At 45.5% G+C, this 18,146-nt stretch overlaps 1 protein-coding gene across 13 annotated transcripts in view; it reads right to left on the bottom strand.

The window, feature by feature from the left end:
• Positions 1–8,436: 8,436 nt before the first annotated feature.
• The window catches only part of RGL1 (ral guanine nucleotide dissociation stimulator like 1), a 154,259-nt gene continuing 144,549 nt past the window's right edge, over positions 8,437–18,146 (bottom strand). For all 13 annotated transcript variants that reach the window (XM_065554471.1, XM_065554470.1, XM_065554466.1 and 10 more), the window contains 2 exons: positions 17,416–17,530; positions 8,437–10,150 (listed from right to left, as the gene is read on the bottom strand). In XM_065554471.1, the coding sequence (XP_065410543.1) occupies positions 9,963–10,150; positions 17,416–17,530 (303 nt within the window). In that variant the 3' untranslated portion in view covers positions 8,437–9,962. The remainder of the gene's footprint in view (positions 10,151–17,415; positions 17,531–18,146) is intronic.

Consider the following 18,146-nt stretch of genomic DNA (forward strand, 5'->3'; position numbering starts at 1 on the left):
TTAGCTGTGTGGAGTCTTAATTTACGTGGAGCTCTTGGACTGAGAATGCTGGGTGAGCAGGGCTGGGGTCTGCCATGCTGCTTTGGGGCATCTTCACAGCGGTGTTGAAATAAGGCACAAAAAAGTAACAAAGAGACACAAAGATCATAGCTACAACATTTTGGAGCCTGATGGGGCTCTCAGTGGAGTCAGTGGGACTCTTGCACTTAACCAAATCCAATTTAAAATGTAAAATTTTTGTGAGCCTGTTCCCCTGGCCCCTAACCGCAAACACATGTTCCACAACTGCCCCATGTGGTGCAGCCTCGTCCACACCCCAGGCTGAAGAAAGTGGCCTAGTCATGAAACTTAGCACATGTGGAATAAGGATTGTGTAGGGTTACCATATTTTAGTTTTAAAAAAGGAGGACACTCCACGGGGCCCCGGCCCCGCCCCAACTCCGCCCCTTCCCCAAAGTCCCCGCCCCAACTCTGCCCCGTCCCCTGAAGGCTCCGCCCCCTGCTCCTCCCCCTCCCCTGCTTCCCGCGAATCAAATGTTCGCGGGAAGCCTGAAACAGGGAGGCAGCAGGTGGGCTGGGGCGGGATGCGGTGCGGCCCAGTCTGGCCCCCCCTGGCCGAGTGGCTCCCTCTGGCGGCTGGCCGGCCCAGGCCAAGAGGCCCTGGCTGAGCATCCCCGGCCGAGCACCGCTGGCCCCAGCCCCGGCCCCGGCCCCCGGCCTGGCCCGGCCCTGGCCCCCGGCTGAGCACTGCTGGCCCCGGCCTGGCCCCGGCTCCCGGCTGAGCACTGCTGGCCCCGGCCCGGCCCCAGCCCCGGCCGAGCACTGCTGGCCCCGGCGTGGGCCTGGCCCCGGCCCCCAGCCGAGCACTGCTGGTCCCGCCCCGGCCCCGGCCCCCGGCCGAGCACCGCTGGCCCCGGCCCCAGCACCGGGCCCTCCCTCCCTATTTTCCCGGACATGTCCGGCTTTTTGGGATTTCCTCCCGGACAGGGATTTGAGGCCCAAAAAGCCAGACATGGCCGGGAAAATCCGGAGGTATGGTAACCCTAGGATTGTGGGTCATCCTTGGGCCATTGTCAATGATTTGGGGTTTTTCCCCTACTACTTAATTTCTAATGAAATAGGTGCCAGAGCTCAAGTAATTAGATGCTGGGGGCTCAAACAATTTTTTTGCATTCATAACTGATGCAGCAAGCCCAGAGGTGCCAGGGCTATGAACTGCCAAGCCCTGCCACAAATTGTGTTGTTTTGCCCTTTTTATAAAGCCTCCATCCCCATATTCAGGTCTTTATTCTCCAGCCCGCAGGGCAGACCTGACGTCCATTTTGAGCCTGGCTGGCCAGCAGGTGGCACTGTTCAGCGAGACACTGCTTGCTTTCTGCTCTGCTGTTTTAAAAGCATGATTTGAAAAATATAAACACGCAGATCATGGTGGTACTGCAGCTCATCAGAAGGGGCTTTGCCTTAACCCATTGAAGTCAATACGAATCTTGACATGGACGTCAGTGCGGGAGCAGGAGCAGGCCCTTTGTGCAAGCCCACTTGGAGAACAACAGTGAAACTAAACATCAGTTTTAAAGTAGTCGGGGCTAGAAAGGGAAAACCATGCAAGAAATCAGGTTCTTTCACATTTCATTATGCATGTGAACACAGAGTCACAAAGATTTCACATGCTTCCCTCAGAGATGGGGCAGGTTTTGAGTATAGGTGGCTTGGCCCAGGAAGAATATGGAAATACTGATATTAGCATGTGTTTCATAGTGCAAATAGCCATTTCTCTTCAATTCAGCTGTAACACTGCTTTAGACGGGAGCAATCCCTGGAAACCACAATGGGAAGGACATTTTGCAGAAGGAAAGTCCCCGGTTTGGCACATCTCCATTGTACGTGTACAGTATTTGCATAAAGGGGGAGGTAGATGAGAGTTCTTAGGGCTAGGTAGCAGAGAAGAGCAACTATTGGAGAGGTGGAACGGTGCTCTAAGTATTAGCTCTGATAACATGGTCACCGCTGAAATAGGCAGCATTGGTGATCGTTGCTCACCGAGAAGGAGCATGGGCATGAAGCCAGCTGGCCGGGGCATAGTCCCCGGAAGGGAGGGTTGCCAACCCTCACGGATTGGCTGGGAGTCTCCTGGAATCGGCCTTGATCTCCCAGAGGCTGCTGAAACCAATCTCGGAGATTTTAATAGGCCGCTAAAAGTCCAGCGGGGCTAAAGCAGGCTCCCTACCTGCCCCGGCTCCGCGCCACTCCTGGAAGTGGCATGTCCAGCTCCTAGGTGCAGGAGGGGGTCAGGGGGGGTCTCCCTCCGCATGCTGCCCACATCCCAAGTGCCAACTCTGCCGTTCCCATTGGGCGGGAATCCCCAGCCCGCACACATACCTTAGCTACTCCTCTCCCTGCACCCTGAGTAATCCTCGTGCCTGCCTGCACGCACCCCTACCTACCCCTCTCCCTGCACCCCGAGCTACCCCGTTGCCTGCACACAGCCCCTAGCAACCCCTTTCTGCACCCTGAGCTACGCCGTTGCCTGCACACAGCCCCTAGCTACCCCCTCCCTGCACCGAGTAACCCTCCTGCATGCACACAGCCCCTAGCTACCCTCTCCCTGCACGCTGATCTACCCCCTCCCTTCACACAGCCCCTAGCTACTCTCTCCCTGCACCCTGAGCTACCCCCGTGCCTGCACACAGCCCCTAGCTACCCCCTCCTTGCACCCTGAGCTACCCCCTCTGCCTGCACACAGCCCCTAGGTACCCCTTGAGCGGTTTTTAAAACTTTTTTAGCTAAGTTCACCCCTTTGAGTTACAGTTTTTGGTTGCGTTCCCACCACAACCCAGAAAGGCTGGGTGGCCGGCTGAGATGAGTCAGGGGGGTGGAGATAGCGCTCCCTGCCGTGCATAGCTGGCTTGAGCCCTGGCAGCCCTTGCCGCCCCCAAATAGAAGTCCCATGCCCCAGGCCCCACCTCCCTCCCCCCTGGTCCGGAGCCCGAGTCCCCCACCCCACCCCTGGTGGACCCTGGAGGTTTTTATAGCATGGGGGGGGCCCGCAGAAAGAAAAGGTTTCGAACTCCTGGTCTAAAGCACACTTGCTGACTGTTCATTTGCTTTCTTGCGTGCTATTGTTCTTTGGCTGCCGTGAGCGTATTACACTGTGAGCTACCGCAGGGGTTCCCAAAGGTGGGCCGCAACACAGACATCCGGGGTGATCCGCTGGCAGGGCTGGCAGGTGAAGGGGGCGGGGGGGGGAGATATAGGTGGTGTCCCCTGCCCCAGCCCCCCCGATATGTGGCATTCCGACACCTCACCCCCCCCCCCCGACTGTCCCCCCCTCCTGAAACACCATTAACGCTGCTTCTGGCCCCCCCAGTGAGCCGGCTTTGTGAGCCATCTTGGACCAAACTGGTCTCAGTATTACCCCCCCCACCACCACACACCCCCTCTGCCCCAGGCCCTGGCTGGGGGTCTCTGGGGCTGAGCCCCTGATCTGACTGGGGTAACCGGTTCTGTTTCCTTTCTCAGTTTCTCCCCAGCTTGTTTGGGGGAAAGGGGGGCTCTCCGCCTGCTGCAGGAGATCTGGGCCGTGCAGGCTGAGCTGGTGCTGCCGCTGTGGCAGTCCCAGGGCTGAGCAGAATGTGCCATGCCTGCCACCGGTGAGAGGCAACACCAAGGGCCCTCAGCCACGTGCCCGCCCCCCCCCCCCCAGTGTTCCTAGGGGGCAGAGGGCCCTTGCTGATGGTAAGTGTGTGTGTGGGGGGAACATGGTGCTTCGGCTCGATTTGGGGCAGGGTAAGGTCAGAGCTTTTGCCCTAATTCCCCCCTTGTCACACACTCTCCTCCCTGCCCTGTTGCTCGGTTTCCCCCAGCCCCTGAGACGCACCTGCAGGGTGGGGAAGCGCTGATGTGGAACCTTTCTGCCCAATTTCCTCACCCCAGAACTCGGGGCACAGCAGGGAAGGGGGCGGGGGCTGGAGCAAGGGGCCGGGGCAGTCAGGGCACAGTAGGGGTGGGGTGGGGTGTTGGTCCTTGGAGTTGGGAAATCAGGGCACAGCAGGGTTGGTTGGTCCCTGGAGCAAGGGGCCAGGGAGGGGAAATTGGGGCACAGTAGGGCGGGGTGGGGGTCCCTGAAGTGAGGGGCTGGGGAAATCAGGGCGGGGCAGACAGGTTACACCCAGACAGCGCCAGTACCTACTTTGGAGCCCGGTTTAGGAGCCAGCCAGCTCTCTCCGTCAGGCTGCGCTGCCTTCCCCCCACCCCTGGTGCCAGAGGCTGGTTACTGCAGACTTTTACCATCCGGGCAGGATGCCTGGCACCCCTGGGGCGCACTGCCATTGGGGAGGAGGGGTGGCACCTGCCCTCAGGCCCAGCACTGAAGGGTAGTGGAACGATGCACCCCATGAGTACTAGCCACCTGCTGGTATATACAGTTTCCATGTACAGTATATAGTAATTTTCCTCACAAAGTGTTAATAGTGGGCCGCTGTGCTTATTGCCACTGCACAGGTGCACCACAGGAGAAAGAAGTTGGGGAACCCCTGGCTGGAGGATGAGGAGACAGGGAGTGTAAGATTGCTTGTTACATTTTAGCAGGTGAGGCTTCTGCTTGGCAGGCCGGGCACTGTGTGTCACAGCCTCAGCTGTATACAACAAACTTTGTTTATGAAGCAAGGAAATCAGATGGGGGCCCAGATTGATAAGAGGATGCTCTCAAATTGGTGCAGCGCTATCTCAGTTAAGCACAGCCATTGAATGTTGTGGGTGCTTGAGTAGGTAAAGTACGGTCAGAGTGTTTGTTTTTATTAGAAACAAAACTTTTACTGATCCATCAAAAATGTTTTCATTTCATTTCATTACTATGCCGTGAATGATGCAGGGGCTGTAAATGCCAGTTTCAGAAAAAGGAAAGAACAACTTTTGCATAATTTCATGAGTCTTATTTTATTAGCTAGATGCTGCAGTGTGGCCTCACCTCTTTTCCCTTCAAAATAAAACCGATTTTTCCTAGCAACCTGCTACTTTCCAAACTTACGTATGAGCAGAGTGCGAGCAGGAACATCCTGATGTGACACTGCATTCCTACTTCTCTATTATAAATACTTTTCTCCCCCTTCCCTTTTGCAGTTGCTCATTACTTTCAAATGAATTCCTTTCTAGAGGCAGTTGTTCATGCTTTGGCTTAAGCAGAAGTAAAGGCTTTTTGGAAAGGAAGTGCAAAGTTAATGCACTTTATTTTTTGTGATACATATCTAAGAGGAAAAAAGCACACTTGCCTGTATGTTCCACTCTGAATTCATAAGTCAAAAAATAGCTGAAGCTAGTAACTTCAAACATGGCATGTTTTTGGAGATCTCATTGAAACCTATTATTAGCGGATGTGTTAAGAACATGCTCAGTCCTATGCAACACAGATATCAAGACAGGCCCTGCCCCAAACAACTTACAGATCATTTGTAATGAGCTCTGTGTAGACACAGAGGTTCACCTGTGCTAAGCTGGTTGCAGCATCACAGCCAAAGAAAACTCTTTCTCTGGTTGTGTGTGGGTGCAGTAGTGTTTTGTAGTTTTGTTTTTCATAATCAGACTAAACTTGATCTGCATTTTTGAAATGGCTCACAGTTCAACACAACCCACTCCAGAAAACTTCAGAGGTAAAAAAAGGGGCAGGAGCTGGTGCGGACTGTCATGGGGACAGAAGAAAAGAGGACTGGAGCTTTACAAAACACCACATCTCTCTCTCATGTAACAAATGGGGTCCTGCCTGGAATCCATATGCTGCTTCATGCATCTTTATATATATCCTTCCCTCATCTTACTCGAAGGACTGAGAAAAACATTCTACAAATTCATTAGAAGCAAGAGTAAGGGCAAGGACAGGGTAGGCCCATTAGTCAATGGGGGGAGTGGCAGAAGTGCTAAATGACTTTTTGGTTCCAGTTTTCACCAAAAAGGTTAGTAGCGATTGGACATCTAACATAGTGAATGCAAGTGAAAATGAGGTAGGATCAGAGGCTAAAATAGGGAAAGAACAAGTTAAAAATTACTTAGATAAGTTAGATGTCTTCAAGTCAGTAGGGCTTGATGAAATACATACTAGAATACTCAAGAAGCTGAATCAAGAGATATCTGAGCCATTAGTAATTATCTTCAAAAAGTCATGGAAGACGGGTGAGATTCCAGAAAAGTGGAAAAGGGCAATTATAGTGCCAGCCTATAAAAAGGGGGAATTACAGACCGGTCAGTTTAACTTCATTACCCGGAAAGATAACGGAGCAAATAATTAAGCAATTTATTTGCAAACACCTAGAAGATAATAAGGTGATAAGTAACAGCATGGATTTGTCAAGAACACATTGCGTTCAAATCAGCCTAATAGCTTTCTTTGACAAGTTAACAAACCTTGTGGAGGGGGAAATGGTAGATGTGATATATCTTGATTTTAGTAAGGCTTTTGATACCGTCTTACATGACCTTCTCATAAACAAACTAGGGAAATACAACCAAGATGGAGCTACTGTAAAGTGGGTGCATAACTGGTTGGAAAACCATTCCCAGAGAGTAGTTCACAAGCTAGAAGGGATATCAAGTGGGGTCCTGCAGGGATTGGTCCTAGGTCCAGTTCTCTTCATCAATGATTTAGATAATGGCATAGAAAGTACACTTACAAAGTTTGCGAACAATACAAAGTGCTTTGGAGGATAGGATTAAAATTCAAAATGATCTGGACAAACTGGAGAAATTGTCTGAGGTAAACAGGATGAAATTCAATAAGGACAAATGCAAAGTACGCCATTTAGAAAGGAACAATCAATTGCACACATACAAAATGGGAAATGACTACCTAGGAAGGAGTACTGTGGAAAGGGATCTGGGGGTCATAGTGGACCATAAGTTAAATACGAGTCAACAGTGTAACACTGTTGCAAAAAAAGCAAACATCCTTCTAGGTTGTATTAGCATGAGTGCTGTAAGCAAGACATGAGAAGTAAGTCTTCCGTTCTACTCCATGCAGATTAGGCCTCAACTGGAGTATTGTATCCAGTTCTGGGCGCTACATTTCAGGAAAGATATGGACAAGTTAGAGAAAGTCCAGAGGAAAGCAGCAAAAATGTAGAAACATGACCTATGAGGAAAGATTGAAAAAACTGGGTTTGTTCAGTCTGGAGAAGTGAAGACTGAGAAGGGACATGATAACAGTTTTCAAGTACATAAAAAGTTGTTACAAGGAGGAGGGAGAAAAATTGTTCTTGTTAACCTCTGAGGACAGGACAAGGAGCAATGGGCTTAAATTGCACCAAGGGGAGTTTAAATTGGACAGTAGGAAAAAATTCCTAACTGTCATGGTAGTTAAACACTGGAATAAATTGCCTAGGGAGGCTGTGGCATCTCCATCCCTGGAGATTTTTTAAGAGCAGGTTAGACAAGCACCTCTCAGGGATGATCTAGATAACATTTAATTCTGCCATGGGGACTGGACTAGATAACCTATTAAGGTCCCTTTCAGTTCTGTGATTCTATGAAAGAGCTTTGGCTGCTCTAATGGAAGTGGCTGGGTCTCGGCTTCCCTGCTTGTGCAGTAGTCTCTAGCAAGGAACAATCCAGTAGCTCAGAGGTAGAATACTCATTTTTTGTGCCTATTTTCCAAACAGCTATCACGCTGGGTGGAAAAAAGGAAGAAGAAATAAATCATGAACATGTATGTTTTCCCCATTTCTGTCAAAATTTTTGACAAGAATATTCCAAGCAGCTCTTGAGTACCGAATATACGCGCTGGTGTCATTCAGCAGTTGAATTGTCCGAAAAGCCTTTTTAGATTGTTCTCTTTCAAATGATTTGTTTCTCCACTGTGCTATGGATGTCTGATCTAGATCCTTAACAGCTGCTGAACATTCCAGGGCCAGCTAGGTAACACACACAAGCTAATGCCCAATGGTCTGATTTCAGTGAAATATTAATGGCAGCTAAAACCAGAGGGTTGATGAAGAATCAGCAGAAGGAGAATCACAAAAACATTTTGTTCATGAGAAATTACTTCTAAAACTGCCCATCTTAAATAAATGAAACCAGTTTTATCCAACAGCAATTTCTTTCCCTGTAAGAAAGGAAAAGACATGTTCAACAACATAACCTTGGCAATATAAAATCCAGATTTTGTAGTTCTATATATTGTGTGGGTGAGGGGCTATGCTTTATATGCCATACTGTATAGACAGTGTAAAACTCACCAACACATTCATGCATTGCCTTTACTGAACTACAAAGGAAACCGAACTTTAGTTCTGTTGTAAACCTGACCTAACGCTAGACACATCTAAGGCTCAGTTCAAAACTGGATCTATTCATCCCCAAAACAAAAATACAACTTGGATTTAAGATACCCAAACCGTAGAGAATGAGCTGGCTTTTAAATGGGAATAATTCTTTACATAGTAAAGACCCAACACCATTTAAGACATTTATTGGTACATCATGGCTATTTGGTAATGGAATCTAGGCCCAGCTTTGACAATCAGTGCTACAGAACTGGTAAAACATGCTCCAGACTTGTATAAAATTCAAGATCTGAGTTAATTTTAACCAACTTTAGTATTCTGAAAAGACAATCTGTTCTGTGAGTGTTGCTTACAATCCAATGTGTCATTTATGGCTTTCAATTAAAATCTTTTATGTGACCTTTTAATTATGCATGTGTTCTGAAGGGAGACTTGTATCTTCGAGTTAAGAAATGCGTCATTTAAAGTTTCACAGAGAATAGCAGCTATGGGAGCCTTTTCAGAAGGTTAAATTCTCTATTCCATCTGGAAGGATGTACCATGTCAGGAAACTATTCAGTTAATAGAAGCATATAAGAGAGGGTGGTGGTTGAAGATTATGTATAATAATGCTACAAGTTTATAAGATCTGTGGTAATTTTGGGCACTGAATAATAAACATGTCTGTCTTATGCCACTTTTAAAACACAAAATAATATAGTTGCCTCTCACTGAATCAATGTGGATTAATGTAGAGTTCTGCACCTGAAGAGGGATTGCACATTACAACGAGGTACATCAGTGAATTTGGAGAACTTGCAACTGTACATGCAAAAGGCCTTGATTCCTGTTAAACAGATTAGGTAAGCCTAAGGAAGAACACACTGTAGTGGCATTAAGATGTGAACAAGGTCCAGAGAAGTAACGTTGGTTGAGTTTCCTTGCCTTGCTCATTAACAAAACATGACATTCATCCAAAAGCAACCATGGCCCATTTTCTTAATGTTCTTTGGAAAAACCCCAAAATGTATTTTCTGGCTTTGAACAACTGCAAAAAATGTTTGTCAGTTCTGTGAAACCAACCTACGTGCACACAATTGAATTCTTCCTTGTGTCTCTAGACTAGGGTTTTGGGAGGGGCTCAACCCTCCTTTCTTCTTCACAGACATGAAAGCCTCCTGGAGGCAACACTTGTCAGACAGGGTGAGGAACTAGCAGCCATCAACTCATCCACACCCTTTGGAAATCGGTGTTATCATTCAGCTGACGGCTGCTCAGATCCTCCTGCTTGATTCAGGTGGAATTTAATTGCAACAGTTTTCTTCTCCAATGTATAAAAATAAATTTAAAGTTCTTGTTCTAGGTAATACTGGCACAAAGGAGAATCTGTTTTCCAAGGAGGAGATTTAGCTTATGTGGAATTCTTAAGACAAGATTGGTTGGCAATTCCATTTTTCCCTGTATATGTGACCTCACCTTCCTAGGCCAATGTGCAAAATATATTTCCATAGTGACTGTCCCATAAATCTCTCTCTCTCTCTCTCGATGTTCATCTCTATCTGTATCTATAGTGAATGCACACTTTGCATTCCAGTCTCAAATCTTTCCAAAGTCAAACACTGACACCTTCATCTTCCGTGACTTTGTAATACTGGATGGTATCAAAGGTCTTTTCTTTTCTCTAAACCAAATCTCCTTTGTGTTAGCTCATTCTCTTCAAAGTGTGATTTTGCTCTGTCTGTTAGTCCAGCACCCCCTTTTGGCAGTTCTGGGAAGTGTCAAACTAGATCGGCTCCGCATCTTCACTTGCCCATCAAGGGAGTTTTTTTTCCGTAGGATGAAGTCAAAGTTCACTTGGCTGTTCATGGCATAAAATACATTAGCACTGTCGGGGATGACTAACTCTGCAAAGAGAGGAAACAAAGTCAGTGGTGATGTGCTATAGTATTGATTCTACAGTTACTAGCATGAAAAGAAATCTCATGTCGGCATCTGGCTGCAATGCCCACATGCGACTCTGATTTGGCAGCTGTGCATTTTGTCCTCTCAGACTTTCCCCTTGTGAACAGGGACATGTTATGGTGACAAAAAACTAAATTAAAAAACATTATTTAGGTTGCAAAGTCAAGCCCTTGAAAGTTGTAAAACTGGCATTTACTAGTTGCCCATGGAACTATAATTCAGACTCCAGTGGGGGGAGAGGGGGGGGGAGAAATAGAACGTGATCATGTAATTAAAGACTAGCATAATGCAGATGAGCAAGGGGTCTGAATTAGGGTTGCAGCATAGGAAACTGTAAGTCTGACATTTCCTAACTGTCAAGTGCTTGTCCTTGCAATCTTAATGTGCTTTTAGTGCATTTTGATGTGTGTGGTTTGGTAGGCTTTGGGTGTGGGCATGTCTTTGGTGTTTTTATTAATAGAATTTGGCTTTACCTTTTATGTGAAGCTGTAACAACCCCGTTCCCACTGCAGACGTGTTCAGTGATTTTGATAGACTCCCTGCCCCCCTGCCCTCAGCCCCCGCAAAAAAATAAAATAAAACCCCAGACACTCTTAAGCCCTAATCCTGCAAACATTAGATGAGTAAAGCAAAGCACGTGCATAAGTGGTTTGTAGGTTCTGGGCCTGGCTCTCCCACTGCAGTTCTGTCTGACTATTGAAACTGTATTTCTCAGGGTGAGCACTGCATCACCTCCAGCTGTTGCCACTCCCAACACATACGACCACCACTAATGCATTTCACGGTAGGGAGACCTACCGGAAAAGAGAACCAGTGAGGTGTCACTGTAAAATATATTAATAGGAAAGAAAGGTTTCCAGGCGGACTACGTTAGGGACTTTTTCTCATAGTCTACCAGCCCACACCTGTTTTGGACACTAAGAGGTAACCATGTCATTGCTACCCCCTGTTAGGCACATATGTGGTGGTCATCACACCAGCGTGGATGTAGATGTTGTAAGTGGAGCTGTTTTCCTATATGCCATAATGTTTAAATGTTATCAGCATCCAATTGGAAAAAAAGTCATGAAAATCACAAAAAGGGCCATAACGCAGATTTTAATTTTGACCAAAATTGGCAGAAAGCTTCTAAATAAATTGATAATGCACCAATGCCCTCAAAATAGTACTGCTTTGGGAAGTTTGGGACATATTTAGCCCCTGATAACATGTGTGCATTTTCCTGTACTTTTTTGCCTTCAGTTAGAGTAAAAGCCTGTAGTCGCATGATAGCAAGAGCTTGTTTGTGCCATGTAATACCTCAAAACATCTGTCATCATTTATAGAATGGACTGATGTGAGCAAAGATTTGTTTTGTCTGCTATTTTTATGAATCTATGCAGATACTAAGCCCCCCTACCCCTTAATTACAAAACATATTTTTTACATTAGCTACTCGGCCAGACATAAGCCTAAAGCACACGTGGTACAACTGTAATGATCATCTTACTATCACTGAATGCAGTGACAATACATGTAAACTACTTCTACAACAGTAATGATTCGTAGTAGAAGGACTATAGAATATCTTATGTGAATATATTGTGTAAATAACCAAGTATAACCGTATACTCTTATATAACGCCTACATATAACTATGACCTACCGAATGTCTAATACAACACTCCCCAGAGCTATATTTATTCTCAAAAACAGTCTCAGTAATTTGCAGATAGCTGAACCATTTCCACTCCCCCTCGGAATCTGTCTCTGATGTATTCAGTGCTCTTCTGCTACACTCGTCACTGTCACAACTGAGTGCACTGCAGCACACCAAATCTTCGTGGTGGTATTTGCATCTCTTTGTTGCACAGATATTTTCCCAGCTATGCTGCATAAAGGCAAAGATGGTTTCTGGATCAGGTGGCAGAACCAACATTTGAGGAACAAGATGTCCCATGCTATCCATCACCCATCTGTTGACAGTGGCCACCTAAAGATACTGAACTGTTGCATGATTTCCTGTCTATGAATTATAATTTACACATTTCAGGTGCTGCCTGAAGGTGATGGCAGTTTCTCACTTGTTTTGATGTTCTTAGCAAAAACTTGTAGCACACATTAGCCAGAGATGCTTGCTGATTGTACTACAGTACAATAAAGATACCTGTTAGCCAGAGGCTGCTGATTCTGAAAAAGCTGTAATTGGGTTGGACCTCAGGTACCTACCTTCAAATCTTGCTAGTGATCCTGAGCAAGGACTATTTGATTCAGCTACTGCTCAGTTCTTTGTTAACTAACCCTTCTAGACTGTCATATCATCTTGAGCATATCTGCTCTTTGCCCTGAAAACTGCTCATGCTGTAGGTACTGGGAGCAAGTTTATAAATGACATTATATGTAACGACCAGGTGACAATCTCTGTTCACACTCCACAATTCAGTCACTGAGAAGAAAGTTTGCAATGTTAGATTTATTTTTTGAATTTGATATCATCTGCAAGCGTTGCTTTGGTAATGGTGTGAACAGAGTAGGGGCTCCGAACGTCTTGCATTTGGATATTTCCCCTATGGGCTCTCTCACCAGATTTGATTGATTCTTCATTTGCATAATTGTCCCCCACAATAGCAGTGTATGGACATTGCAGTCTGAGGATAGTGTGCAGCAGCTGATCAGACAGCTCCCCAGTAGTTTTGCACTTGGCAGTATCATTGCACACCATCAGCAGAAGCATCCCGAGTTCAAGAATAGCTGACGTTCGCTCATCAGATGCTGGTAGCTCAACCATTGACAGATTTTTCTCCAGTCAAGACAGTATGTTGCTCTTTTGAGTCTTTCTTAGAGATCCACCCAAGTTGAAGAGGGAAAGTGGGACAGGTGCCAGCTCACATGTCATCAGACCCTGTATATCAACATCTCTGGATTGGGCAAAAAACCTGTCAGCTTGCTGAATATCTGACGATCAATAGGTTTCAGAGTAGCAGCCGTGTTAGTCTGTATCCGCAAAAAGAACAGGAGTACTTGTAGCACCTTAGTTTTGTTAGTCTCTAAGGTGCCACAAGTACTCCTGTTCTTTTTGACAATCAATAGTTATCGCTTGTGCTGACTGCTTCTTCTTTTGTTTGATTGTTTTGTTGAGACTACCAAATTCTTTGTGATTATGCCTTTCTATGAGCTCAAAGAGGTCTCCCTCGCCCTTTTGCAGCCTCCTGGTTACGAACAGCTTCATTTATCGCGTGCCAGTCTCTCTCATCATGCACAAACCTTCTGCACTTTCAGGTGGGCCCACAGTAGATGTTGCAACATTCACAAGTGACTGTTGTGTGGGCTTGTTCCAGGTTCAATGCTAAACGGATTTGTCATTCTTTCAGTCACTTTTTGATACTTTGGACAACAATTTCATCTGCAGCCATGGGTTTTGTAGTCGTTTATTTGTGGAGATCGAAGGCTGAATTCCACACCTTTGTTTTGTCACAGCTGTTACAGCTGCCTTAAAACGTGCAGTCAGGTAATCCTTGGTCAGAGCCGTATCTTTTGTGCAAAGATGCTGATGATTCCTACAGTCCTTGTTCAGAGATTGCTCAATAGCCATGTCACGGTGTAAGTACCCCACTGAAGAGTCTGGCAGTCTGGTACCTTGCTTCCTGACTATCTGCTAGGGCATGATATATATGTGGCTTCTCTTCCTCCTCCAGAGATCTGGCTTCTGCTAACACTTACACAACCCATCTGGCATATTTCATATGACCACACTGTCACAGTGGGATCATCTCTGCAAATGTCTCAAGCTCCATGGACTTGTTATTGCCTCTCTTTGCTGCTATGTAATCCATCAGTGGTTGGGAGCAATGTGTTACCTAGTTTTCCCAGGATGGAAATGTATCTGAACAGTTTTTCCCTTTGGTAAAGTAAGTGTCCATGAGCTGGTGCAATGCTTGGGAGCTGTTCATCAAGTCTGCCAGAGCATTCTGTGCTTCCAATCTGTTTTCTCAGTGTGCCTGGCTCCACATCTTCAAAAGCTTCAACGTGTGTTCGAGCCTTCTCCAAGATGTGTCTCTTCTTATCTTCTGGGAGAACATCAATGTTCATGGAATTGCCAAGTGCCACCTACTTCAAGCAAGTCATCGCCTCATTCATAAGTTTATGGATTCTAATGCCATGGCTATATGCCTTCCCTCTTAGAGCATGGCTGAAGCACCATAGACGCTGTATCACCCATGAAATTTGCTGCATGATGAATGCCCCCCATCTTAAGGTGGTCATTGTCAAATCTGTTTTGATTCCTCCATTTAATCAACAGTGCTTTGCAGTAGATTGCTTCACCATACACGACACAGGTCCAGTTTTGGCTCAGAGAGTGGAACATATTCTGAAAATATTTCATCATGGTGTGCACTGTGTTAACATCAGTTGCCTGTGAAGGAGTTATTGGACAGTAGCCAATATTCATAAAATGTAAAATAGCAATTTTTCCCCCTCAAATCAATCCATGCTACAAAGAATGACAATTATTTTGATAAATTACATGGTACAAACAAGCTCATACTGTCGTATGACTACAGACTTTTGCTTTAACCAATGGCAAAAAAGTATGTGAAAATGCATAAAGTATATCACATGGGGCTAAATATTTCCCAATTTTTCCAAAACAGTACTACTTTAAGTACATAGCTTCTAAATACAATTGATAATGCAGCTATCTGCCAATTTTGGTCAAAATCAGACTATGTTTCTTCGAGTTATGGCCCTTTTTGCGATTTAACAATTTTTTTTGATTGGATGCCTGAAAATGTTTATACATTACGTGATACAGAAAAACAGCACCACTTCCACCATCTACAGCCGCCCTGTTGACGATCACCAGATATGTGCCTAGGCTGTGATAGCAATGACATTTTTCTAGCTGATGGGTTACCCTAACTCATTAACAAGACCCCTTTATAAATCTGGCTAGTAGACTATCAATAAATAGCTTCCCTGCGTGGCAGCTCAAGGAATCTCTGCAGCAGCTGAGACTAAATGCAATTTCACAGCCCTAAATAAATAATTCCCTCTTTTGCATAGTCATGAAGTGTCCCACGAGGTTTGCCCTGGGCAGGGAGGAAGCGGCGGGCAGGAATGCCTCCAACAGATACTAATGAAAAGGCTCTCAGAGAGAGCTGCTTTTTCATGTCTGGTATACATCCTTGGGTCTGCATAGCATGACTGACTGATCCTGGGGAATGAGGCAGAGCTTTGCTAATATAGTGATTTCCTGACATGGAGGTCATGGTTAGAAATGTGAGAGCACAGCACCCACATCGTGGGTCATTATCCTTCGGTAGCAGTTCAAATCAGCCCAATTTATAGGTTCAAACAAGCCTTTTCTAACTACCAGACCTAGAACTCCACCTGGCATCTGACAAACCTGGCTGGGTTCTTTCTGCCTCTTACATCCATCGCCCAGAATAAGGATTCAGAACCAGAGCTTAGATGACAAGTTTGTAGAGGATTCATTAGGCAGAAGAGAATCCAATTTGTTCTGCACCTGAATGGGCTTCCAGGGATTACAGGAGTAACACCTTACTTTTAATTCAGCACATTAATAGGACAGAATTCATAGAGAGCTAGTAGGGGCATTAAGTGGACACCAGTGGAATAACATGCTTCAAATTTAGGCACATACCTAGTACCTTGCTTGATCAGGGTCTAAGCACAAAGGTATAAAAACCATTTTTACATCATCCCTATAGTGACTCTAAACTATGCTTTAGCCACCTGATCTTTAACTCTAGTAATAATACATAATAATGATCTTATATGGAAAAGGATCTTAATATGCTTTACCAATAGATTCACAAACTGCATACAGTAGAGCAGGGGTCGGCAACCTTTCAGAAGTGGTTTGCCCAGTCTTCATTTATTCACTCTAATTTAAGGTTTCGCGTGCCAGTAATACATTTTAATGTTTAACGTTTTTAGAAGGTCTCTTTCTATAAGTCTATAATATATAACTAAACTATTGTTGTATGTAAAGTAAATAAGGTTTTTAAAATGTTTACGAAGCTTCAATTTAAAATTAAATTAAAATGCAGACTCCCCCTGGACCGGTGGCCAGGACCCGGGCAGTGTGAGTGCCACTGAAAATCAGCTTGCATGCTGCCTTTGGCACGCATGCCATAGGTTGCCTACCCCTGCAGTAGAGGAATCATTTCAGTGATCACTGAAGCGTAGCCTTGTTTGGGGTGAAGCACATCTATTTAACAGTGTGCAGCCATAATGCACAGCAGTTAAGAACAGGAAGTAAAGTATATTGTGCCCCTTTTAAACTGCTGGGAATTTAGGCAGGCTAAAAGCATCTAGTACTGGCCACTGTGAGAGCCAGGATAGTAGACTAGACAGACCTCCAGATAGTCTGTTTGAGTGTGGCAACTCTTGTGTTCCTGCATGGAGGCGTTGCTTTGCACGTGCCTAGTCATGCTGGCTACTTCATGGATCTGTATTATATAGGGAGGCAGTGAGGCTCTGCTTCACTCCACTCTGTACCATGGTAGGGACTCAAAGGATAGTGAAATCAGACAGCCAGAAGGTGAGGGTGCAGGGCGAGGAAATACCTGCACGCTAACCCTCTGTGTTCAATGCTCTGTGGATAAAAAGGAATCAGGCCTGGCTGAGTGAGGGGGAGACAGGGAGCAGCTGCTCTCTGTGCTGTACTGCAAGAGAATTTTCATTGCAAATTGCTGCAGAGACCACTGCTGTTCAAGGCAGGACAAACTTCCCCGTGGTGGCTTGCACATGCCATTGAAGAGGGTGGGAACACATAGATGGTGGATCCAGCTAATGGGAAACTGCCATGCTGTCAGTGCAGGGGCAGGCTGGGAGGAGTATGCAGCTAGGCAAATCATATGTCCCGAGATCTCAGGGAAATGGCCAGGTGTTCCCTGTGACTTTTTGGCAGCATGGAATCTGCATGCTACACTCCCAGCTCTTTGTTCATTCCCGTATGGCCCTAACTTCATGTCTCTTTACACTCTGAAGCTGGGATCTCGGATTGTACGTCCTCCCATTCTGCACTTGCTCATGTCCAAAGTGGAGGACAGGCCTGTAGTGATCAATGAAGCAATCACAGATCTACCGAAACTGACTGACTGAAGAAAAATCCACTGTGTTTCTGAAGTTGCTTCGTATTCACTTTCTTCCTGCAAAATCTGAAGAACTTTTTAAGCAGCAAGTATTGGTGTTTTCTTACCTTTGTCCTCAGCGATGACCTGAACAAGTTCATAATCCTCGACTGGGTCAGCCTCCAGGTTGTGTTTTGACATAGCTCTCTGAATGACAGCCGGAGTCTTGTCTTGGCTAGTCAACTGGAAAAAGAATTTTGCAATGAGGATTTTTTCTTCTTCACTTTACTTATTATCTAAACATTGTAATTGATGTATAAAAGTCTGCTTTGACTGCATCACTGGGTCTAGGGGTGAGTTTCCCAAAGCACTAAGAAACTATTGCCTCTTAGGAATTAGATAGTAGCTATTGGTGGGCACTAAAATGTGTTACTTATGACTTTTTTTAAATAATTTGTTTTATGCAGGAAGATAGATACTGCATCAACTGAGAGATCAGTAAATAACAGCTCCCTTGAGCAAATGTGTTGAGAGATGAGGTGTCATTTGTACTAGGCTTAAAATTTCCACATAAATAATTTCTCCATCTGTTGCTCATAGGCAACAATTAATTTGGAATCTAAGCGGGTAAATACTTGCTTTGAAATCTTGTGAAGATTTTTTGGCCTTGTACCTAGTTTGCAGTCTGCCGTGGAAGTGTCACTTGTTCTGAACTAACTGAATTAACAGTATTTGGTCCTGCCATGAGAACAGGGGACTGGACTCGATGATCTCTCGAGGTCCCTTCCAGTCCTAGAATCTATGAATCTAGGCCTCATCTGAAGCACTCTGAAATCAGTAGAAAAATTCCTATAGTCTT

This window comes from Chrysemys picta, chromosome 8, assembly GCF_011386835.1.
Source record: "Chrysemys picta bellii isolate R12L10 chromosome 8, ASM1138683v2, whole genome shotgun sequence".
Classification (NCBI taxonomy): domain Eukaryota; kingdom Metazoa; phylum Chordata; order Testudines; family Emydidae; genus Chrysemys; species Chrysemys picta.